Source organism: Rhinatrema bivittatum, chromosome 5 (genome assembly GCF_901001135.1).
Source record: "Rhinatrema bivittatum chromosome 5, aRhiBiv1.1, whole genome shotgun sequence".
NCBI lineage: Eukaryota > Metazoa > Chordata > Amphibia > Gymnophiona > Rhinatrematidae > Rhinatrema > Rhinatrema bivittatum.
Genome location: NC_042619.1, coordinates 2,762,528 through 2,787,661, shown reverse-complemented (window position 1 = coordinate 2,787,661; position 25,134 = coordinate 2,762,528). Strand labels below are relative to the sequence as shown.

Here is a 25,134-nt window from a genome sequence, read left to right as displayed (position 1 = left end):
TGCTTTTCTATGCCGGTGTTGGTATAAACCTTCACACCGGTTTACAATGTTTCGTAATTAAAAATCATAAAATACAATAAAAAAAACTTTAAGCCAATCAAACAGATCAGACTCATTCTTAAATTAATATAAAAGAAACAAATCATGAAATAAAATAAGATGTAAAAAGTAAATAATCACAATAAAACATGCCTATTAACAGAAAAAATTTAACAGAAAGCATCAGCATATGAAAACAAAAATTACTGGCTGACTTCTACTTGGAATGCTTGTACATACAGCCACGTTTTTAGTGCTTTCTTAAATTCTTTTAAATCTCTCTGGAGCCTTAATTCTACGGGTAATAAATTCCATAGACCTGGACCGGCTAATGAAACAGCTCTTTCCCTGACAGAGGTAATGAATGAATATGCATATGAGAGATTTGCATACACTGCCTCTATTGTATGCAAATCTCTCTCGCATACTTATTGGGGATATGCTGAAATCCTGGCCTGTCTGCGGCACTCACGGACCGGAGTTGGCCACCCCTGACCTAGACTGAGGTTTTCTGTTAAATGTTGTTCCTGAGTTTGTCCCTGTTTGAGAACTTATTTTCCAGAGGAAAAATGTTTACCACTTGTGCATTATACGTAACTATTTTCCTGGCAGCACAGATAATGGCAGAAAAGATGATCTGAGTGACTCTGGCCCCTAGACGAGAGGAGGGATACACATGTAAAAAGCTGTGTTAATAATTGAAATTCTGTGCACAGTTAACACCCGATGAATCCATTGGGAGTTTAAAAAAAAAAAAAAAAAAGTACGCTAACCAGAAAATGTGCGTAGAAAAATGCTGCTTATGCCCAGGTGTCTTCGGTGTGTAAATCCCGAGTAAAAAGGAGGTAAACCAGCACACCTCTGCACTGGGAGATAACGGTCTTCATTACCATTCATTTTACATTGGGGTGCAAGGGGCATTAACTTGTATGACAATTGTTGTGTTCACATTTTATGTCTGCAAAACTTCCTGCATGAGCAGTGAAGGTTGCACACACAAAATGTGCACACAGTGTGAGCAAACCTGTCTGCTCTGCTGAGTGTGCCTTACTACTTCAGTCCTCCAGGTTGTAGAGTACGCATTTAGCTTAAATCTCATCTCATTGGAGTTTTGATACAGATCCTGCACCATTTTAGTAGCTCCCTCTAGACTCTCTCTATTATGTCTGTCTTTCTGGAAATACAGCCGCCAGAAGGAGGCAGTACTCGAGGTGAAATCTCACCAGTGATTGGTACAGATGCATTATATCTCCTCCTTTTTTCTAATGTTACAATTCTAATTCCCTCTGATATCCAGTATTGCTCTGGTAACTGCCATGCCACACTGTTTTGCAATCTTTAGGTCATCAAATGTAGATGAGATTCTGCTTTGGGGCAAATTACCTTCTGACCCTGCTCTACCACGCACGCACTCCCTTAGATTACTGTTTTACATTGAACATTAGCTGCCAAGCTCCTTGCACTTTCTGAAACTCACCTCATTTTATCTTCTCTTGCAGAGTTGTCCACTGTGGTGCAAATCATAGTGACCTATGCAAAATGACTTCTGATGGCAGAACCCTGGGCCTCTGCCACTGTTGCAGATGGGGAGGGGGCCAGGGACCGATCCCGGGGGCCTCTGTCACTGTTGCAGATGGGGAGGGGGCCAGGGACCGATCCCAGGGGCCTCTGTCACTGTTGCAGATGGGGAGGGGGCCAGGGACCGATCCCATGGGCCTCTGACACTGTTGCAGATGGGGAGGGGGCCAGGGACCGATCCCTGGGGGCCTCTGCCACTGTTGCAGATGGGGAGGGGGCCAGGGACCGATCCCGGGGGCCTCTGTCACTGTTGCAGATGGGGAGGGGGCCAGGGACCGATCCCGGGGGCCTCTGTCACTGTTGCAGATGGGGAGGGGGCCAGGGACCGATCCCTGGGGGCCTCTGCCACTGTTGCAGATGGGGAGGGGGCCAGGGACCGATCCCGGGGGCCTCTGTCACTGTTGCAGATGGGGAGGGGGCCAGGGACCGATCCCTGGGGGCCTCTGTCGTTGTTGCAGATGGGGAGGGGGCCAGGGACCGATCCCGGGGGCCTCTGCCACTGTTGCAGATGGGGAGGGGGCCAGGGACCGATCCCTGGGTGCCTCTGCCACTGTTGCAGATGGGGAGGGGGCCAGGGACCGATCCCGGGGGCCTCTGTCACTGTTGCAGATGGGGAGGGGGCCAGGGACCGATCCCGGGGGCCTCTGTCACAGTTGCAGATGGGGAGGGGGCCAGGGACCGATCCCGGGGGCCTCTGTCACTGTTGCAGATGGGGAGGGGGCCAGGGACCGATCCCGGGGGCCTCTGTCACTGTTGCAGATGGGGAGGGGGCCACCTACTTGGACATTTGAGACACTTTCCCCATTTGAGAGCACCAGGTGAAGAATCTCACCCTCCCTCATGGGTTGCATTACAGCCCCTTGCAGGGCATCCACCATCTCTCTGCTGCTTGTAGGTTCTGCAGAAGGGATGCTCCAGTCCACATCCGGCAGATTAAAGTCTCCAACGAGCAGTGCTTCTTCCTTTTTTCCCACCTTTTGGATGACTTTGACCAGAGCTCTGTCCAGCTCTTCTGACTGAATCAGAGGCTATAGCTCACACCCATCTTCTTTTTTTTAGGACAGCCCATAATGTTTCTTCCCTACCTCATGTCTGTTGCATTGCAGTTGCTTGGATATTGCTTCTGACATAAAGCGCTGCTCCTCCCCCTGTCCTGACCTCTCGGTCCTTCCTTAATAAGTTACAGCCAGGGATATCTATAAAACAGGTTTCTGTAACAGCAACAATGTCCAGGACCGCTTCCACCATTAGAGCCTGCAGGTCTGGGATTTTATTGTCCAGACTATGAGCATTTGTGCTCCCAGCTTCCCTGCTTCAGGTTACTGCTACTCTTGGATTTCTTTTCAGCCCTATTCAGCTACTTTTAGTTAATTCCTTGGAGATGTCAGGGTGATATTCCAAATTTCTTCTGCCACCCCCATCCTGTAGTTTTAATACATTCAAATCCTACGCCATAAGGTATCACTTAGGATCCTTTCTCCTGCCATGTTTGACATAGTGACTCTTACTGTTCCATACACGGCCTCAGCCCCCAATATATCCAAAATGTTCTTCCTTACACCAGGACCATGCATTGAAGTTATCTGTATAGCTTAGCCTCTCCTCCTCCTTTCCATGAACAGGTAACCCTTTTGAAAAGGCAATAGCCTTCACCATGTGCCTAATCTGCTTCCCCAGAGCCTGGAAATCCCTCTGTATGGTTTGGATGATGATTCTAGTAAGGTCGCTGGTTCCCCAATGGATGATGATAATAACAACTGCAGAGACCTTACTTTCTTCATTCATTGCACTGATTATCTGGTTAGCATTTCTGCCAGCCGAGGATCCTGGAAGGCATTTAATTACAGAGTCCCCCTCCTATAAAGTTCCCAGATTAGTGCCTCTGATGACTGAGTCTTCCAGCACTACGAGCTGCTGCTTATGGTTTTTGGTTGTTATGGAATTTCTGTACGCATTGGGTTTCATCTTTCCTCTCTGATGCCACATCAGTCTCCATTGCTAGAGTACGGAGAATGAACTTGAGAGAGTATCTCTGCATCACAGATCTTATCCTACCAGAACCCACTGTAATCCATTTATTCTTGGGTTGCTGAAATATTCTGGATGGGCCCAACATTGAGCGCTGGCTGGTTAAGTTATCAACCTCTCTCTCACCCAAGGCCAAGTTCCCAACCAACTCAAGTCTGCAATGCTTAAACCTCTCCTCAAAAAACCCAACCTTCCCACTACAGATCCTGCAAACTACAGACCTATAGCAAACCTTCCTTTGTTAGCCAAAATTATGGAGAAAGTGGTCAACCGACAACTCTCTGAATTCCTTGATGACAACAATATCCTCACCAATAACCAATACGGATTCCGGAAGAAAAAGAACACCGAATCACTATTAGCCACTCTAGCTGACACCATTATCTTCAATCTTGAGAAAGGCCAACCTTGCCTTCTCGCACTCTTGGATCTGTCAGCAGCGTTCGACACCGTGAATCATTCTAGCTTACTACAACGACTCACAGACATCGGCATCACAGGAGCAGCGTACAACTGGTTTAAATCCTTCCTAGAGAACAGAACTTACAGAGTCAAAATAAACAACAAGGAATCCCACCCCATCCAAGCCAAAATGGGGGTACCACAAGGATCCTCACTCTCCCCCACCCTTTTCAACATTTATCTTCTCCCACTCTGTCACCTCCTCACTAACCTCAAACTTACCCATTTCCTATATGCGGATGACATACAAATTATCATCCCCATAACAGACACCTTACACAAGACCATGGCCTACTGGAATAAATGCCTCTCAACCATCAACGAGCTTCTAACCAGCCTCAACCTGGTTCTAAATACCAATAAAACGGAAATCCTTATAATAGCACTGGAAAAATCTACCCTGCCTACCTCCAGCAACTCTCCAGACACCTCAGGATACACCACCTCACCGCAAGTCAGAGATCTGGGTGTAATTCTAGACGACAGACTCAGCCTCAATAAATTCATTAACACCACCACCAAAGAATGCTTCTTTAAACTACAAGTTTTAAAGAAAATAAAGCCACTTCTACGCTACAGAGATTTCCGTACAGTACTCCAAGCCATCATTCTCCCGAAACTAGACTATTGCAATTCACTTCTGCTGGGACTCCCCGCATGCTCTACCAAACCCCTCCAGATGGTCCTAAATGCCACAGCAAGAATTCTCACCAACGCTAAAAAAAAAGACCACATCACCCCAATCCTCCAGCACCTCCACTGGCTTCCCATTAAATACAGGATACAGTTCAAAAGCAGCATGATGATTCATAAGGCCCTACATAACATATCCCCACTTAACTTAACCTTCAAGCTGCAACTTCATACTTCGGATAAGCCGACTAGAAGAGCATATCAAAACAGACTGATTACCCAGCCAGCAAAATCCTCCCTTAGAAAACGCGCTCTATCAACTGCGGGCCCGTCTCTCTGGAATTCCCTACCACCAGACCTCCGCCTTGAGCCGTGCCATATTACCTTTAAGGCAAAACTCAAGACTTGGCTCTTCCTGCAAGCATTCCCAGAGAGCTAAGAACTAAAATATTTAGCACCCCAGTCCTTTGATTTTAATGTATTGTTCTCTGCCTTATTTAGACAAGATTATCAATTGCCTTATTTATATGCTTAAAGTTGAACTCAGTTTTTGTTATTTTACTATTTACTATTTATTTTGATCAAGTGTTCTGATTTGTTCCAAGATTTGTTCCATGTAAACTGCCCCCGGCAGTTTTGTTCTTTTACTATTTATTTAGATCAAGTGTTCTGATTTGTTCCAAGATTTGTTCCATGTAAACTGCCCCCGGCAGTAGTTCTTACTGTTATTTGTAAACCGGAGTGATATGTATTGTATACAGGAACTCCCGGTATATAAAAACTATAAATAAATAAATAAAGTAACTTAGCCGGATAAGACACATCCGGCTAATTTAGAAGGGTTATTCAGCGGCCACTGAAAATCTGCGTATATCGCTACTTAGCCGAATAATTTATATATCACTGGTCTAACTTAGCCAGTTAAGTGAATCAGATAAGAGCGAATATCGCTGCTTATCAGATAAGTCGTGCTGCCCCGATCCGCTCACTGCCTGCCTAAGAGATACCCGGATAAGCGACTTATTCGGCTCTGTAGCGCCTGCTGATGTTCAATGGACCGCTAGATAGCTGCATAAGTGGGACACGAGTGCTGAATGTGATCTCGCTATCAGACCCCAAATCTCTAAAGGAAGGTCCCATCACCAGAAAGATCACATTTCCTTATCTCCTGCATACAAACAGCCTTAACAGTTGGTTCTTCCAGCAGTTGTAAATCTCTTCCGGGAATATATGTAGAAAATAGTTCAGATAGATATTGTGTTCAGAGTTATACACTCTGAGGTCCTTAAATTTTAAACACTGCTGCACTGGCAACTAATGCAATTGGTATGAGAGGAGTAACTTGAACTCTAATAGAAGCTCCCAAGACCAATCTTGCCGCCAAGTTCTGGATTAATTGTAAAGTATGAATACAACATTTTGAGAGGCCAACATAAAGGGAATTGCTGTAGACTGTCATAAAAGGCTTGAATGAGGATACAAAAATCTGATTGATCCATCAGAAACTTTAAATGATGAAGTAATTTTAATCTAAAATATTTGGAGGATGAAAGATAGTATTTCAGACACAAGTCAAAATAAAACCCTAAGTGGTGAACATTGTCTGTCTGTCTGAAAACGACTCTGCGGTTCCCTTTAGGTTTACCTCGGCCAGTCCAGGTGGTCTGGGGCCTCTACAGATCCAAAGGACTTCAGTTCTTGCAGTGTTCAGAATCAGGGAAGTTTTCAGTAACCATTCATGCACCCTAGGGTTCTGAAGGAACTCAAAAATGAAATTTCTGATCTATTAGGTAAAATTTGTAACTTATCATTAAAATCATCCATTGTACCTGAAGACTGGAGGGTGGCCAATGTATCCCCAATATTTAAAAAAGGCTCCAGGGGCGATCCGGGAAACTACAGACCAGTGAGCCTGACTTCAGTGCCGGGAAAAATAGTGGAAACTATTCTAAAGATCAAAGTCGTAGAGCATATAGAAAGACATGGTTTAATGGAACACAGTCAACATAGATTTACCCAAGGGAAGTCTTGCCTAAAAAATCTGCTTCATTTTTTTGAAGGGGTTAATAAACATGTGGATAAAGGTGAACCGGTAGATGTAGTGTATTTGGATTTTCAGAAGGCGTTTGACAAAGTCCCACATTAGAGGCTTCTACGAAAACTAAAAAGTCATGGGATAGGAGGCGATGTCCTTTCGTGGATTACAAACTGGTTAAAAGACAGGAAACAGAGTAGGATTAAATGGTCAATTTTCTCAGTGGAAAAGGGTAAACAGTGGAGTGCCTCAGGGATCTGTATTGGGACCGGTGCTTTTCAATATATTTATAAATGATCTGGAAAGGAATACGACGAGTGAGGTTATCAAATTTGCGGATGATACAAAATTATTCAGAGTAGTTAAATCACAAGCAGACTGTGATACATTACAGGAGGACCTTGCAAGACTGGAAGATTGGGCATCCAAATGGCAGATGAAATTTAATGTGGACAAGTGCAAGGTGTTGCATATAGGGAAAAATAACCCTTGCTGTAGTTACACGATGTTAGGTTCCATGTTAGGAGCTACCACCCAGGAAAAAGATCCAGGCATCATAGTGGATAACACATTGAAATCGTCGGCTCAGTGTGCTGCGGCAGTCAAAAAAGCAAACAGAATGTTAGGAATTATTAGGAAGGGAATGGTTAATAAAACGGAAAATGTCATAATGCTTCTGTATCGCTCCATGGTGAGACCGCACCTTGAATACTGTGTACAATTCTGGTCGCCTCATCTCAAAAAAGATATAATTGCGATGGAGAAAGTACAGAGAAGGGCTACCAAAATGATAAAGGGGATGGAAGAGCTCCCCTATGAGGAAAGGCTGAAGAGGTTAGGGCTGTTCAGCTTGGAGAAGAGACGGCTGAGGGGGGATATGATAGAGGTCTTTAAGATCATGAGAGGTCTTGAACGAGTAGATGTGACTCGGTTATTTACACTTTCGAATAATAGAAGGACTAGGGGGCATTCCATGAAGTTAGCAAGTAGCACATTTAAGACCAATCAGAGAAAATTCTTTTTTACTCAACGCACAATAAAGCTCTGGAACTTGTTGCCAGAGGATGTGGTTAGTGCAGTTAGTGTAACTGGGTTAAAAAAAAGGTTTGGATAAGTTCTTGGAGGAGAAGTCCATTAATGGCTATTAATCAATTTTACTTATGGAATAGCCACTGCTATTAATTGCATCAGTAGCATGGGATCTTCTTAGTGTTTGGGTAATTGCCAGGTTCTTGTGGCCTGGTTTTTGGCCTCTGTTGGAAACAGGATGCTGGGCTTGATGGACCCTTGGTCTGTCCCAGCATGGCAATTTCTTATGTTCTTATGTTCTAGTTAAGCAGGAAGATGCTGCAGATAAAACAGATTCCAGGTCACTAATAACCGAGAAGTATAGCTGTGTTTCAAACTGTACTTTAATATACAAAGTGGATGCATGTAAATCTTAAAGAAAAAGAGTGGGATAAAATTGAACCTGTGGAAAGCTTCACCCTAAGAGAGCAAGAGCCATTCTGAACCAGCGTTTTCTATCTTAACCTGCTGTTGCCTTTCGAGCAAAAGAAAATTGAAATCATTGACAAAGTTTTCCTTCTGTCCCCATTGCCGACAATCTAGATAACGAGGTCGTGCTTTACTGAATCAAAAGCGGTTCTGTTATCGAGGGAGCCGGCAATCACTGCTCTAAACCCGGTCATTTACAGAGAATAATAGTTTCTGGACTGTGCTGCGGCCGACATGCACAGGCTCCATGTGAAACATTCTGCTCTCTCAGAAAATCATGCAGTTTAGGCTGATATTGGCCGGTAGCTAGTTAAGATACCCGTGGGAAATTTTCCCCCCTTGTTCCAGGCATGATTCCTTCTCTGAGCGATAAACTGACCGACTCAGAGGCCACATCTATAAACAGATCTCCTAATGCACAGAGGAAGACTTTAGCTTATTTAAATAACTTTCAGTCTGTCTTCTGCAGACGTTTTCAAAGGCCTCCCAACATGGGCCCCATCTGACAGGGACTGGCCCATCACTAAGGCTCGTTGCTCTGATTTCTATTGCCCTGAATCACATCCTGGCCAGGGGGCTGCAACAGCTTATTTACCTCTGTAAATAGTTGATGGGGGCAGTGTAAAGATGAGCTTACCTTTCTACTGAAGACATTTTTACGCTTCTTAAATAATTTCAGTATTCCAGCCTCTTCTTTTGATAAAGATTTAAATTATCAGAAGGGAAGAGGGTGCAGATCCCGAGCTCCTGTCCAGGGGTGATCCTTGAGTTTCTCGGAGGCTCTTCAGCTGATCTTGCTTCTTTTCAGGGGGCGGAGAGAGCAGGCTGCGCTCTTGCTTATTTCAGACTCTTTGCTTTGCAGGAGCTGAAGGGATTTGACTCCCTGGAAGACCTTCTGCACGTGAAGGGGATCACCACTCGTATCCTGGAGCTGAACAGTGAGCGCCTGACGTGCAGGAAGCGGCAGTGCAACGAGGACCCCAGCAGAGGGAGCTCTTCTCTCGATACTGCCCAGCAGAGAGCCTCGGGCTCCCTGGGAGACAGCCTGAATGGCAACATCTCGCAGGTACAGGGGGGGGGCTCCCTGGGAGACAGTCTGAATGGCAACATCTCGCAGGTACAGGGGGGGGGGCTCCCTGGGAGACAGCCTGAATGGCAACATCTCGCAGGTACAGGGGGGGGGGCTCCCTGGGAGACAGTCTGAATGGCAACATCTCTCAGGTACTGAGGGGGGGGGGGCTCCCTGGGAGACAGCCTGAATGGCAACATCTCTCAGGTACTGAGGGGGGGGGGCTCCCTGGGAGACAGCCTGAATGGCAACATCTCGCAGGTACAGGGGGGGGGCTCCCTGGGAGACAGTCTGAATGGCAACATCTCGCAGGTACAGGGGGGGGGGCTCCCTGGGAGACAGCCTGAATGGCAACATCTCTCAGGTACTGAGGGGGGGGGCTCCCTGGGAGACAGCCTGAATGGCAACATCTCGCAGGTACAGGGGGGGGGCTCCCTGGGAGACAGTCTGAATGGCAACATCTCGCAGGTACAGGGGGGGGGGCTCCCTGGGAGACAGCCTGAATGGCAACATCTCTCAGGTACTGAGGGGGGGGGGCTCCCTGGGAGACAGTCTGAATGGCAACATCTCTCAGGTACAGGGGGGGGGGCTCCCTGGGAGACAGTCTGAATGGCAACATCTCGCAGGTACAGGGGGGGGGGGCTCCCTGGGAGACAGCCTGAATGGCAACATCTCTCAGGTACAGGGGGGGGGGCTCCCTGGGAGACAGTCTGAATGGCAACATCTCTCAGGTACAGGGGGGGGGGCTCCCTGGGAGACAGTCTGAATGGCAACATCTCGCAGGTACAGGGGGGGGGGCTCCCTGGGAGACAGCCTGAATGGCAACATCTCGCAGGTACAGGGGGGGGGCTCCCTGGGAGACAGCCTGAATGGCACATCTCGCAGGTACAGGGGGGGGGCTCCCTGGGAGACAGTCTGAATGGCAACATCTCGCAGGTACAGGGGGGGGGGCTCCCTGGGAGAGCAGCCTGAATGGCTAACATCTCTCAGGTACTGAGGGAGGGGGGGCTCCCTGGGAGACAGTCTGAATGGCAACATCTCGCAGGTACGGGGGGGGGGGCTCCCTGGGAGACAGCTGAATGGCAACATCTCGCAGGTACAGGGGAGGGGGGGCTCCCTGGGAGACAGCCTGAATGGCAACATCTCGCAGGTACGAGGGGGGGGGGCTCCCTGGGAGACAGTCTGAATGGCAACATCTCTCAGGTACAGGGGAGGGGGGACTCCCTGGGAGACAGTCTGAATGGCAACATCTCTCAGGTACTGAGGGGGGGGGGCTCCCTGGGAGACAGTCTGAATGGCAACATCTCTCAGGTACTGAGGGGGGGGGGCTCCCTGGGAGACAGTCTGAATGGCAACATCTCTCAGGTACTGGGGGGGGGGGGCTCCCTGGGAGACAGCCTGAAATGGCAACATCTCTCAGGTACTGAGGGGGGGGGCTCCCTGGGAGACAGCCTGAATGGCAACATCTCTGCAGGTACAGGGGAAGGGGGCGCTCCCTGGGAGACCGCCTGAATGGCAACATCTCGCAGGGTACAGGGAGGGGGCGCTCCCGGGAAGACAGACCTGCAATGGCACCAATTCTCGCAGGTACAGGGGGGGCGCTACCCTGGGAGCCAGCCTGAATGGCAACATCTCGCAGGTACAGGGTGAGGGGGGGGCTCCCTGGGAGGGACCGTCTTGAATGGCAACAATTCTCTCAGGTACAGGGGGAGGGGGGCTCCCTGGGAGTGACATGCCTGAATGGCAACATCTTCTCAGGTACTGAGGGTGGGGGGGGGGGCTCCATGGGAAGACAGTCTGAATGGCAACATCTCTCAGGTACTGAGGGGGGGGGGGGGGCTCCCTGGGAGACAGGTCTGAATGGGCAACACTTCTTGGCAGGTACAGGGGGGGGGCTCCCTGGGAGACAGTGCTGAATGGCAAACCATCTCTCCGGTTTACTGAGGGGGGGGGAGCGGGGACAGTCTGAATGGCAACATCTCTCGGGTACTGAGGGGGGGGGAGCGGGACACGCGTCCCGTCTCTCGGGTATTGAGGAGGGGGGTGCGGGATGTTCATTAACAGATATCGCTCAGCTTGTGTAATGTGGCAGCATCTTCTCACTCCTTATCTATAGCATAAACAATATCGATTGGGTTTCACCAGCCTTCTGAAAATCCCAGCAATGATTCTTACTGGACTTGTTCTCCTCAGCCCATTTTGACTTTCATTAATAATTCCCCGGTTTTCTACTCCTTGTTCCGGCTTTCGATATTTTCTTTAGAATTGGTGCTGGGCTCATGGGTCTTTAGCCACCTGCTTCTGAACTGGATCCGGTTTTGAAAACTGGCAGTAGCCTTTTGCTTCCTAATTTTAAAGGGATGGTGAGCCCGTGCGTAAAGCAAGTGGGCTGTGAACCAAGGGAATTGGGATTCGAATCCTGCTTCTCCCACTGACACTCCTTGCGACCTTGGGCAAATCATTTTCCCTGTACGTAGCAGGATCAGTCCGGACCGCTGGGTTATGCCTCCCTTCCAGCAGAGGGGGTCAGAGAAAAAAGCTGTAGGCCCCCCCTGATAACCCGTTGTGCCACCTGACTCCCAGCAGACGAAGGACGGCATAACCTGCGGTCCTGATCCTGCTACGAATTTTGATCTTTCATTAGTGTGAGGGATTATTCTTTGTATCCCTGGTTTCCTTTGGCTACATCAACTGTTACTTTAAAAAAAAATAGAGGAAGTAGTGTTGGAGTTTAATAAGGTCAGCGAGCAAGCAGTCGGCTGCAGACCTCCTAAGGGGGGAGGGGTCTTCCCTCACTTGGTAGCAGGCAAGGCTGGGCCGGGTGCCCTACAGCCTAATTTCCCGGAGAATTTTGGTGCCTTAGCCCGGTGAGTAGGGGGGATTTACTGGTGGGCCGGTCCCTCCCCCCTAAAGATACAGAGAAGCTTCATTCCTCTGTTAAGAGCCCAGGGACGTATCATTCCCCTGGTTTGCCGGCTTTAAAAGTTAAAGTTTAAAAAAAAAAAAAAAAAGCATTTAAAAGTTTTTAAACCTAGCCGGTTGTAATCTCCCGGGTCTCCGGAGGGAGTGCGCTGCTCCGCCTGTGGAGAGCTGGCTGCGCGGCTCTCCCGCGAGGGACTTTGCTCGCGTTGCATCCCCGGGGGGGGGGGGGGAAGGCCCTTCTCAGGTAACGGGTGCAGGCAAGCGACCATCCCTTGCAAGATCGCAAGGGTTAGAAAAGTCTCCCTGCTCGCAATCGGAGGCCAGCCCTGTCCCCGAGAAGCGCAGGAACGGCGGCCATTTTGCGCATGGCTCCGGGAAGGGGAATCCCTCCGTGGCTTTCTCCTCATAATTTAAGCCCTGAAAGGCCTCGCGGTTTGGGTGTTGACTCCCCGCCTTGTCCCATCTTGCCTTCGGGGGGGGGGGGGGGGCGCCCTTAAAGCGGCAGCACCCCTTTTCTTCTCAATTTGTATTATTGTGGCATAAAGCTTACATGGAGGCTGAGGCAGATTGGAATTTGCAGGAGTCTCCATCTGCAAAGCTTCCTAGGCCTGTAGAGGGTACAGCCACCTCGTATAGTTCCTGATGCTGTGGTGCCACCATCCTCTGTCCAGCCAGATCCTGATCCTCAGGATCCTCCCATGGGCAATGATGTTGACAATGCCGCCCCGGTTGACAGGGATGACCCGCGAGTGCTCCGGTTATTTCGCAGGGAGGAGCTGGACCCCTTGATCCCTCATGTGTTCGCGGAACTCGATATTCAGGCACTGCAGCCCGTGGCGGAGCCTTCCTCGGGGGATCCGGTCTTGTTGGGTCTTCAGGTGTCCCGTCCCCCCCCCTCCCCAAAACCTTCACTTTTCCCCTAATGCTTTTGCAGTTTATGACTCGGGAATGGGATGCACCTGAAGCCAGCCTGCGAGTTAGTAGAGACATGGAAAAGCTTTATCTGCTTCCGGAGGAGTCCTTGGATCTGCTTAAGATTCCTAAGGTGGGTGCAGCCGTTTCGGCGATCGCTAAGTGCACAACCATTCCTGTGACTGGAGTGGCAGCTCTTAAGGACCTCCAGGATAGGAAGCTGGAGGTTCTTCTCAAAAGGATTTTTGAGGTATCAGTGCTGGGCATCAAGTTGGCCGGGTGTAGTAGTCTCATGCAGAGAGCTACTCTTAGATGGGTGCAGCAGTTGCTCACAACTCAGGAGCTTCCCCCGGCGGAGGTGGAACAGGCGGACAGTATGGAGGCGGCAGTAGCTTATATGGCGTATGCTTTGTATGATCTCCTACATACATCCTCGCGCATGATGGCCTCAGCGGTGTCTGCAAGGAGGCTTCTTTGGCTTCGCAACTGGTCGGCTGATGTCTCGTCGAAGTCTCAGCTGGGTTCCTTCCCATATAAAGGAAAACTGTTGTTTGGTGATGACCTGGAGCACCTAATTAAGGCCTTAGGGGACAATAAGGTTTACAAGCTCCCGGAGGATAAGCCCAGGTCTTCTCGCCTCCCAAGGATTCTCTGCAAACAAATCTACCCAATGAAGGTGCGCCGGCCCATTCCTCCGTTCCAGAGATCGGAGGTCGCTTCTCTCTGTTTCACGAGGAATGGGTCAAGATTACTTCAGATCAGTGGGTTCTAAACATCATAGAACACGGTTATGCTTTGGATTTTGCTTGCCCACTATGGGATCTGTTCTTGGTGTCTCCTTGCGGGTCCCGGGCAGAGTAACAGGTGGTGCTCTAGGGGCGATTGTCCCGGGAGCGTCGGACCAGAAGGTACTCTATTTATTTCATAGTGCCCAAGAAGGAGGGCGCCTTCCGTCCGATATTAGACTTAAAGAAGGTCAACAGAGCGCTTTGGGTACCTCGTTTTCGCATGGAGATATTGAGGTCCGTCATTGTGGCCGTCCAGAAAGGCAAATTTTTGGTCTCTTTGGAGGCTTAACTGCACATAGGAATCCAAGAGCATCATCAGAGGTTTCTGAGATTCATGGTCCTGAGTGAGCATTACCAGTTTCGGGCGCGTCCGTTCAGTTTGGCGACGGCTCCTCGCGTATTCACCAAGGTGATGGTGGTAGTAGCAGCGGCCCTCAGACGAGAGGTGATATTGGTCCACCCCTATTTGGACGACTGGCTCAATCGGGCGAAGTCGGAGGATCTTTGCAAAGTGGCGGTTCGGTCTGTGTTGCATCATCTCCACACTCTCGGATGGGTAGTTAATTTCGCGAAGAGTCAATTGGTACCTTCCTAGGGGTTGCAATTCCTGGGAGCCCGTTTCGACACGGTTGTGGGCAAGGTTTTTCTTCCACAGGACAGAATGCTCAAGCTGATGTCTCAGGTGCACCGTCTTTTGGCCCTCCCTTTGCGCAAGGTTAGGACTATTTGCCAGTTCTTGGCTCTATGGCGTCTATTCTGGAGTTGGTCCCCTGGGCGTTTGCTCATATTTATTTATTTATTTTTTATTTCTATATACAGACATTCTTACATCCGATGTAAATCATACCGGTTTACATTAAACAGAATAGCAGGAAATAAATTTCCATAGTCTAATACAAAGAACATTTCTAATTAAAATTATTAACAAGCTAAAAGAAAAGGTAAAGAATTGGAATAAAGTTTAAATAAAAGAAAAATATAAAAGATGAGACCTTTGCAGAGGGTGTTGCTTTCCCGATGGGATCTGAAGTCCGAAGAGTTCCATTTACCCTTGCCCCTCATGGATCCCGCCAGGGCCAGTCTCCATTGGTGGTTAGTTCCCGATCACTTACAGCAGGGGATGGATCTAGAGTATCCCCAGTGGATGATTGTGACTACGGATGCCAGCCTCTCCGGTTGGGGGGGGGGGGGGGCAGTCTGTCAATCACGATCGGCACGGGCAATGGACAGCTCAGGAGTCGAAGTGGTCCATAAATCGGTTGGAGACGAGGGTGGTTCGTCTAGCGTTGTGCAGTTTTCTCCCACTTGTTCGGCATCAGTCGGTGAGGGTTCTGTCCGACAATGCGACTACTGTGGTGTACATCAACAGACAAGGAGGAACAAAGAGTCGTCCAGTTGCCACAGAGGCGGACAAGTTGATTGTCTAGGCGGAGCGCCATCTGGTCTGTTTAGCAGCGTCTCACGTTGCCTGAATGTTGTCCACTCCGGCTGATTTTCTCAGTCGCCAGCGGCTAGACCCCAGAGAGCTGTCCGAGGAGGCAATGCGGCTCTTGATTCGTCGGTGGGGAATGCCACTTCTGGATTTGATGGCTACTCAGCTGACCGGGTTCAGCTAGCGGCATTAGGATGTTTAAGAGGTAAAGTTGATGGTACGTCTCTTGCAGGACATCCTGATGTGGCGCGTTTTTTGAAGAGAGCCAAACATTTACACCCGCCGGTGTGTGCAGTGTGTCCTTCGTGGAGTTTGAATTTGGTTCTCTGTGGTCCTCCTTTTGAGCCTATCAAGCAGGCTACGTTGAAAGATTTAACACTCAGGCGGTGTTCCTTATGGCCATCTGTTCAGCCAGACGAATATCTAAGATTCAAACGTTGTCCTGCAGAGAACCGTTCTTGCGGATCAGATTCTGGGGTTTTGCTTAGGATGGTGCCTTCTGTTTTGCCGAAGGTGGTATCAGCGTTTCACGAAACCAGTCAGTTGAGTTACCGGCTTTTCCAGATTTAGATCGGAATTCTCCTCAGGCTCATGACTTGAGGAGACTGGGTGTCCACTGGATACTTCTGCAGTATTTGGAAGTGACTAATGCTTTTTGTTTGTCAGACCATCTTTTTGTCTTATGGAGCGGTCCTAAGAAGGGATGTAAGGCTTCCAAGGCTACTATTGCCTGAAGGTTAAAGGACACCATTGCTTCGGCATACATATTTTATGGCCGGCAAGTGCCAGATGGTCTTAAAGCTCCATTCGATCAGATCTGAAGCGACATCTTGGGCAGAGAGCCAATGTGTTTCGCCGCAGGAGATTTGCAGGGCAGCTACTTAGAAATCTTTGCACACGTTTGCTAAGCATTACCGTTTGGACGTCCAGGGGTATAGTGTTCCAGAGAGTCCGCACCATTGTTTTCTTTCTGTAGTGTTTTAAAGACTATGGAGAAGCATTCTAATCCGTACTCTGTTCCTGTACGTAGTTTTCACAGGTTATTGGGGTTCTCTTGATCTAGTCATTGGTTGTTTAAATTTACTTCATTCTGCTTTGATAGTGATTATACTGAGGGATCGCAGGTGGCACACTGGGTTATCAGGGGGTGCCTTCAGCTTTTTTCTCTGTCTCCATCTGCTGGAAGGGAGGCATAACCCAGCGGTCTGGACTGATCCTTGGTACTACAGGAATGAAAATTAGCAAGTAAGAGCCAATTTTCCTTTGATTCCCCATTGACAGCAGAATTAAGTCAGCCATAACCAGTGATATAGTAAAGTATGTTCTTATGTTCTTAAGTAATTGACAGCAGATAAAGACCAAATGATCTATCAATCTCTTGCTTTGTGCAGTTAACCCTTGTGTCTTCTGTTAAGGGTAGTAACTGCCGCTCCGTGCATGTTACCCCTGTCAACACTCAGGGTGCGTGCACCGTAAGAGCAGGTATTGGATTGGCACAGCCTGACCAGCACCACTTAGGTTGTAATAGGCGGCAGCTGGCTGGTCCAGAATAGTCAGGCAGCAGCAAGGCAAGTCTGGAGCACTGCCAAAGAACAGAATCATGAACCACAGTGGCACTGGAGCAAGGATCAGGCCCTCACAAGGAAACTGAGCCTCTTTTGATCTTAGTGTAGCAGTGGTGTCTTCAGTGTGTGCCCCTGGACGCCCTGGAGGCTGGGCCTATAAATCCTACGAGTGCTATGTACTCTTAGTCTAGGCCAGAGGATGCAGCCCTGAAGCAGAACCCCAGGAATTAATGCTGGGACGTCGCTGCAGAGATCATGATACCACGCTAGGCCCAGGATGCCAACTGTGTTGTGGCAGCATGTTTCCACAGCTCTCCCCTCCATGTGCACAAATGTTACACCTAAAGTCCATCTAGTCTACCCTAGTTCTTCAAAATCACGTATCAAGACTGAACAACGAAACACCACCTATCAAAGAACCGTATCTTTTTCATTTTTACAATTAGAAAGCAAAAGAAATCCTCACTCCTTCACTGCTTCCTCCCCCCAGCCCCCTCTTCTTAATGGTAAACCCAGCGTGTGAAGGCAACGCCTGCTGCTTCAAGGTTACATTCATTCCATAGTGAGCATGCGGGAGAAAAGAGAAAAACGCAATAAAGGTAAAGTGGGCATCGCAACATGATGCTCAAAAATGTCCAAGCATTGCTGAAAAGGACTCCAGATCTCTGGATCCAAAACAGCATATACTTTTGAGATCTCCTTGTTGCGTGTGCCGGCCCTCTCTCCTTCCTTTGCCAAATCCAGTGTCTAGTTCCACGTCTCTGGCAGCGGTGGGCCGCCGGCTCCATCCTCGGGCCACCCCCGGTGCTCCAGCTACTGCAACAGGCCTCTGTGCATCGCAACGGGTCTCTCCATGGAGAGACTCCACCATTCAGCGCCGTGCACATCACTGCTGCTTACGAAGGGCCCCGCGGTGGGAACTTGGCCGCGGCCCCGGATGATGGCGTCGCTGAAGCTCCAGTATATAAGGCCGGGCTCAGCTCCTTATAGTCGCCTTTGCAACAGGTCTCCACGCTGGTCGTGTATTTCGTTGCCTCCTGGTGATTCTCCTGCGTTCCTGATTGCTGATCCCTGCGAATTCCTGTTCTCCTTCGTTCCTGATTCCTTGCCCTTCCTCGGATTGACTTCCTGCACACAACCTTGCTTCGTCTGACCACTCCATTGATCTTCTCCTGGACTCGACCTCTGCTTCGTCTGACCACGCCATTGATCTTCTCCTAGCCCAGACTTCAGCCTTGCCTTGCCATTGCTCCTTGATTGCCACCGGCCCTGACTCCAGTTTGCTCTACGATGCCGCTACAGTCTACGTCCTGGACTTGGCCTATTCAGGCTTCGGCCTGTTCTTGCTCGGGCGCCCCCCTGTCTGACTTTGGTTCTATTGACACCTGGGTCTCCAGGACTTCACCTCGTCCAGTACAGACTTCACAGCTTTGTTGTTGCCCCTGGACTGACCTCTCTATTTATTTATTTATTTATTTAAGGGTTTTTGTATACCGCGGCACGTTGGAAAACATCACCTCGGTTTACAATGAACATTAAATTAGCAACAAGCTTTATAATCCAAACAATTATAGAATGGTACATAGCTGATAAAATTAAAACTATAACATAATTTCAAATAATCCATAGGAGGCGCATTTGGCCGGAGGATCAAAAGTAACAATACAAATATTTATAGTTTGGGAATATAAAACAAGAAATGTAGATTACTTGTGAGTCAGAAATTAATTGACAGATTAGGGGATCAGAATAGTCTTTACAATATTAAGAGTATTGCTAGTATATAGGTCAAAGGGTGTGCTTAGCGTTATTGAAAAGTAACTGATTGGTATGGATAGATATTGTGTAAGTGGCATATTAAATATTATTATCTGAAGGGAAGTGTTCATAAATTGTAGGCTTGTTTAAACAGCCAGGTTTTCAGGTTGTTTAAATTTCTTGTGGCAGGGTTCCTGGCACAGATCTGTAGGTATTTTGTTCCATATGTTGATTCCAGCTATCGTGAATGATCTCTACCCCCTCCATCAACAACGACATACGGAGGCTCAACCCGCGGGGAACGAGGGCTGGTATTGGTGAAGCACCCACCGGCCTCCGTCCATCAGCCCACTCCACCTGCCGATGGTGGGGACCCCTAGGATCCTTCCTACGGGTAGCGTCTACCCCACCTCAGCCCAAGGGTCCACCTACGGTGCAACACTCCTTTCTTGTCGCTGCCTTCTCACATTATCCCTCAGATGTGAGATCAGACTTTAGCAATTTACAATTTACAAAATCAGCCAATTGGAGAGACCATAACCCACCCTCAAATCTTGAAGGCACAACCTTTTGCCTTCTCCCTCCATATTTGTTCTGCCTTACTTAACCCTTTGGAGTCGCATGTCCAGGGAATCATGTAATCCTTTCTGACAGGGAAAGTGGTGCCTTGCCCAAAGGAGGTAAAATGGAAAAAACCTCTCCCCAACTACCATTTCTCCATTTTGCCCAAACTTGCAAACAGCTCATATATCCCCTGTGTACATGGGAATATGTGAGCGGAAAGCCATCCCCTCAATTTGAGTCCAAAAAAGCGAAGATAAAGCTGCCACGTATTCCTCCATACCCACCCACTGCTCACTGTGAGTTAGATGATGATAATCCCCCACCGCAGCAAAATATTTAGTCTCATTGGGAACGCCAAGGCCTTCATCCATGTTAGACAAATATAAAACATGTTTTGCGACCCCTGGGGGTCTCCTTTTCCAGATAACTATGAAAACACGCTTTTGTAAGTCCCTCTGGAACTATACAAGGTAAGGTTTGGAACAAATAGCACAATCTGGGTAAAAAAGTCATCTTCAGCGCCACCACTCTCCCCAGTCAGGAAATCCCTTTTATCCAGATCTTTAAACGATGAAGCAATTAGTGAATCGTAATTTAAATGATATAAATCAGAATACGCAGCTCCCACATTAATTGTTTAATATCTCATACAGTGTTTAGCCCTTTTAAATGAAAACATTTCTTTCAGGGACCAGGCCTGTGAGTTTGACTGGTGTAATCTTAACATTTCAGATTGATCTTTAACTTTAAAACCTGCTACACTCTCGTATTGTCTGAATCAAAGATAGAGACAGGGCTTTGTTGATGGATGGAAGTTAGGCTGTTGGGTATAGATTCAATGGCTTTTATGAGGAGCTCTGTACTAATGAAGAACTGGATAGATATTTAGAGGAGATCAAGTTGCTTTCTTTAAGTGATGAAATGGAAGAAGCCTATTACCCCAATGGAGGTTTTGTGGGCCTAATTCTCTAAGGATCTGCAGTATTTAGCCCTTGCCCTTTTGAATTCCAATACTGTTCTCATCTTCAGCACTTCCTCTAGGACGGTGTTCCAGGCATCCACCACCCTCTGAAGAAATATTTTCCTGCAGATAAGCAGGCTGAATTAGCCATGCTGTCTGGGAGCGCCCCCTGGCGGCACAGTGTGGGATCTTCTCTTAGAACAATGAAAGACGTACTCCTGCACGCCTGCGCGGTACCTTCCCCGTGCGTCTGCCGCCTTATTTTTCTCCCCCACTTTCTTCACCTAAACGAACCCACAAAAGCACTTTTCACTGCTACCACGGCCCCTAAAGCTCCAGGGTTCAAGTTTTGCCAATGCAGCAGTGATGGACATGGTTTGCTAATGCTGCCTGGGACCGGACCGCAACCAGGCATCCTGCCGGGACTGTCTCCGTCCAGCTAGCAGACTCTTGATTCAGATAGATAATCAGGTGGCTATATTTAATATATACAAACAAGGAGACACAGGCTCATACACCCTCTGCAAAAAGGCCCTGTGGATGTGTTTGCAGGCCTGTTATCACAGTTTTAGCTCCAAGCTGCTTATCTCCCGGGTCGTCAAAATATGCTGGTGAACCAGCTCACAGAGTCCTTTAGCCTTATAATTGGTACCTAGATCAGAGGGTCGTAGATGATCTGTTCCTCTTTTGGAGAACCCCAGTATCGATCTGTTTCAATTGTTGAACAGAGAGATCAGTCTGTTTTATTCCATGAGACTGGGCAGCTGCAGATCAGCTCCCAATGCTTTCATGCTAGACTGGAGTGCCCATCTGTCCTACGTATACCTTCCAATTCTACTCATTTCAGGGCTGTCCAAAAAAATCCCACAGGTCAGGACAAAGATTATTTTCATAGCCCCAGCTTGATCATATCAGGTGTGGAATCCTTACTACTTCTGTCTGTCGATTCACCCCCCAGTTGGATCAGGGGCTGTCTCCAACTTTCATGTCCTAGGAGGACAGAAAACTGTGCCACCCAAATCTTCTGTCCTTGGCCCTCTTGGCATGGGTGTTGAGCACATGGTAGTTTCCTCTTTGCTCCTTTCCAGGGATGTGGAGGACATTCAAATCTCATCTAGGAAACCTTCCACCAGGAGATCTTACAGTTTCAAGTGGAAGAGGTTCTCTGCATAGTGTGAATCCATTCATCTGGACCCCTTCACTTGTGGTCTGAGAGACCTTCTCCAGTATCCTTTTCCTATTGTCATCAAGCCTCAGCACGTCTTTCATTAAAGTCTATCTCAGATCCATTGTGGCTTATCACCAGTAGGTGGATAGAACACTTCCCTCTCTCCACCATTTAGGCCAAAGCTAATGAAGCCTCTATTCAGTAAATGACTAGTACCATGGGACCTTAATGTGGTCCTGACTCAACTCATGAAACCTCCCTTTGAATCTCTCAAATCGGCAGACCTGGCGTTTCTTATCTGGAAATTTTCTTGCGGTCATCTCAGCAGAGCCATGATTACAGCCCCTTGTCTCTTATTCACCATACCTTCAGTTTTTTCGCAATGGCGTTGTCCTGCCTCCAGACCTAAGTATCTGTATTCCACATCAACCAAACAATTGTGCTGTGTTCTTTCCAAAACCACATGCACACAAAGGAAAATGGACTCTTCACTCCTTGGATTGTAAGAGAGCCCTAGCGTATTACTTGCAGAGGACTCAGCCTCACCGCCAAGCTTCTCAGCTGTTCATGTCCTTTGTTATCAACATGTTGGGAAGGGCAGTAGGCAGAAGAACTCTTTGCTATTGTCTAGCAGGCTTTATAGAGTATTGCTACATGCTTAGCTGGATTACAACTTGTAGACTCTGTCAAGCCTCATCTGGTATGAGCCATGGTTAACTCTGGATTATCTGAAGGCCACTTCTATTGAAGATATACGCAATGCTGCTACTTGGTTGCAAATTCATGTCTTGAAGAGACAGCAACATTGGGGAGACAGTTTTGCGCAGCTTGTTCACCCAATAGTCCACGCTCCTCTGGCAGGGTCCAGGTTGTCAGTTAAGTAGATGCTCCGCTATACAGCCCTCAATTTGGAACTCCCCACTGGTTATAGCTGATTTAATACTCCTTGTTGATGGAGAAAGCCGAGCTCCTTACCTGTATTGGGGGTTCTGCGTAGACGGGATAAATCAACCATATATGTTTTACCTACCTACCTCCTTGCAGAGGTGATCACTAAGCATAAGCTCTGGAAGAGACTGAGGGACTGCCTGCAAGAACTCCTATGCATGCTCAGAAACACTTCTGGGTCTCTCGGTACCGTCAGATAACATCACCCACCGGTTATGTCTGATTTATCCTGCTGTCTATGGAGAACCCCTGTTACAGGTAAACAGCTTTGCTCTCCTGTTGCTTCAGGTTCCAACTTAGGTTGTAAGCTCTTTGGAGAAGGGACTTGAACCTGAGTTCGGATAATGCTGTAATGTGCCTTGAGTATTATTTGGAAAGTCAGGTTAGAAATCCAAATAATTAAGGGTTTCCTGTAATGACAGCACTTGTGACTACTTCACTTATTTCTTCTGGGATCCTTGAATGAATTCCATCATTTGCTGGAGCCTTAGCTTTTCCATGCAAGATGTCAGAAGATGAGGACCTAAACTGCCCATTTGTACCTGTCTAAATCCATCTGTGGTCTTCCTGACTCCCGAGGCCTTGCTCTATCCCATGCATGCTTGAATTCTGCCTCTTCCACTGCCACCACAATCTCAGGGATAAAGTACTTTCTCACTTTGCTTTTGAGCTTCCCTCTCTTCTGCTTCATATAATGGCCTCTGTTGTTGAGCTTTGCATTCTGTGTAAAAGATTTTCTGGTACCTTATTGAAGCTTGCGAGATAGTTGAATGTTTACATGGAAACATGGTGGCAGAAATGACTGTGGTCTGTCCAGCCTGACAACTGCTCTGCTCTACAGTGCCCTCAGGTCCCATCCTTGTCTCCTCCACAGGCATTCTGTAAAGAAAACTTCCTTAGATTACGCCTGACTCTGCCCCCATCCCATGACCCCTCGTTTCGTTCCAAGAAATGCCATGCTGTGTCAGACTGAGGGCATCCCACCTTCCACAGTGGCCAGTCTAGGTCACAAGTAGCCAATCTGTTTCCTGTTACTTACTCCCAGGGATAGCACTATAAGAACACTTGCAGCAGAGGGGATACATAAGGATGAAAAATCATGTCGATAACTTGGAAAAAATGTGAAATGCATGGCAATTATGCTTAATAAAAATGCAAAATCGTGCATGGACCTTCCAAATCCTTCAGCTGTTCCTTTTTACTAATTAGCCTTTGTTTTTGTCTTGTTACTATTCTCTCTAGTTCAATTGTAGAGCACTGTTGCTAGTCGTTACGTTAATTGTAAACCGATGTGATGTTACTAAACGAATGTCGGTATATAAAAGCCGCAAATAAAATAAATAAGAGAAGAGGCCCAGCTCTCGGGCAGGGATAGCTTTGAGATATTTAAATGTCTCTATCCTATCTCCCCTCTGTCACCTTTCTTCTAGGCTGTACATGTTTAGATCCTTTACAGAGATTGCTGACCAGATTAGTAGCCACGCTCTGGACCGGCTCCATCCTGTTTATATCCTTTTTGAAGGTGTGCGGTCCTCCAGAACTCCAAATGTTTTCCGTGCTTTCCACTTGGGCTGTTCCCATTCCTCTACGCCTTACTCTTCTCTTTTCTCCTCTTTTTCCCAGCCTTTTTTCCCCTCTCTCTAAGCACAGTTTCCCTAACCTTGCAGGCTGTCTTGGTGACTCAGTATTTCTGGTCCATGGGCCTGTGTGCTGCATAACACATGAATTCGGAGAGGGGCACTAGTGAATCGTTTGCAATCTACTTACATCCTGCAGGGTTACTTTAACAGCAAATGTGCAGATAATTGCTCTCCTTCAGTTCTCAGCCGCTGTAAAAACTGCTTTCTAGGATTTGTGAGGTGGGGGAGGGGTTAGGGGTTGTCTTTATTGCAGCCTGATGTGGGGTGCACTCTCCTTTTTCCTTGAAGGTACGGCCGGCTGGGATGGGCACAGAGGATGAGGAGGAGTCTGAGATCCAGGCTGTGTGGGGAGAGGAGGAGGATTCTGAGGAGTCCGAGCATTACGGTGCCCGAGAGGAGGAAGAGGAGGAAGAAAGCTGTGGCAGTGAGGAAGGAGAGGATGGGAGTGATGTTTACTTCTATTACACCACCGATGAGCGCTGGATCGATTATCTGGAGAGGACGGAGGAAGGAAACCTCATTCGACACATTCGGCCAAAGGTAAGATCATTAAAGGTTATAAGAACATAAGAGCATGCCATATTGGGTCATAGCATCTTGTTTCCAACCGTGGCCTCTGTATCGCTCCATGGTGAGACCGCACCTTGAATACTGTGTACAATTCTGGTCGCCGCATCTCAAAAAAGATATAATTGCGATGGAGAAGGTACAGAGAAGGGCAACCAAAATGATAAAGGGGATGGAACAGCTCCCCTATGAAGAAAGACTAAGAGGTTAGGGCTGTTCAGCTTGGAGAAGAGACGGCTGAGGGGGGATATGATAGAGGTGTTTAAGATCATGAGAGGTCTAGAACGGGTAGATGTGACTCGGTTATTTACACTTTCGAATAATAGAAAGACTAGGGGACACTCCATGAAGTTAGCATGGGGCACATTTAAAACTAATCAGAGAAAGTTCTTTTTCACTCAACGCACAATTAACTCTGGAATTTGTTGCCAGAGGATGTGGTTAGTGCAGTTAGTGTAGCTGGGTTTAAAAAAAGGTTTGGATAAGTTCTTGGAGGAGAAGTCCATTAATGGCTATTAATCAAGTTCCCTGTACGTACCCGGATCAGTCCAGACTGGGGTTGAGCCTC

At 47.9% G+C, this 25,134-nt stretch overlaps 1 protein-coding gene across 3 annotated transcripts in view; it reads left to right on the top strand.

Annotated features, from left to right (window-relative positions):
* Positions 1-25,134, top strand: part of LOC115091734 (F-box/WD repeat-containing protein 7-like) — a 137,822-nt gene that overhangs the window by 5,280 nt on the left and 107,408 nt on the right. For 2 of the 3 annotated variants that reach the window (XM_029601898.1, XM_029601897.1), the window contains exons 2-3: positions 9,135-9,338; positions 24,288-24,539. In XM_029601898.1, coding sequence (XP_029457758.1) covers positions 9,135-9,338; positions 24,288-24,539 — 456 coding nt within the window. Of the gene's footprint in view, positions 1-9,134; positions 9,339-10,457; positions 10,492-24,287; positions 24,540-25,134 lie in introns of those variants that run through there. The other variant, XM_029601899.1, reaches the window with a different exon arrangement.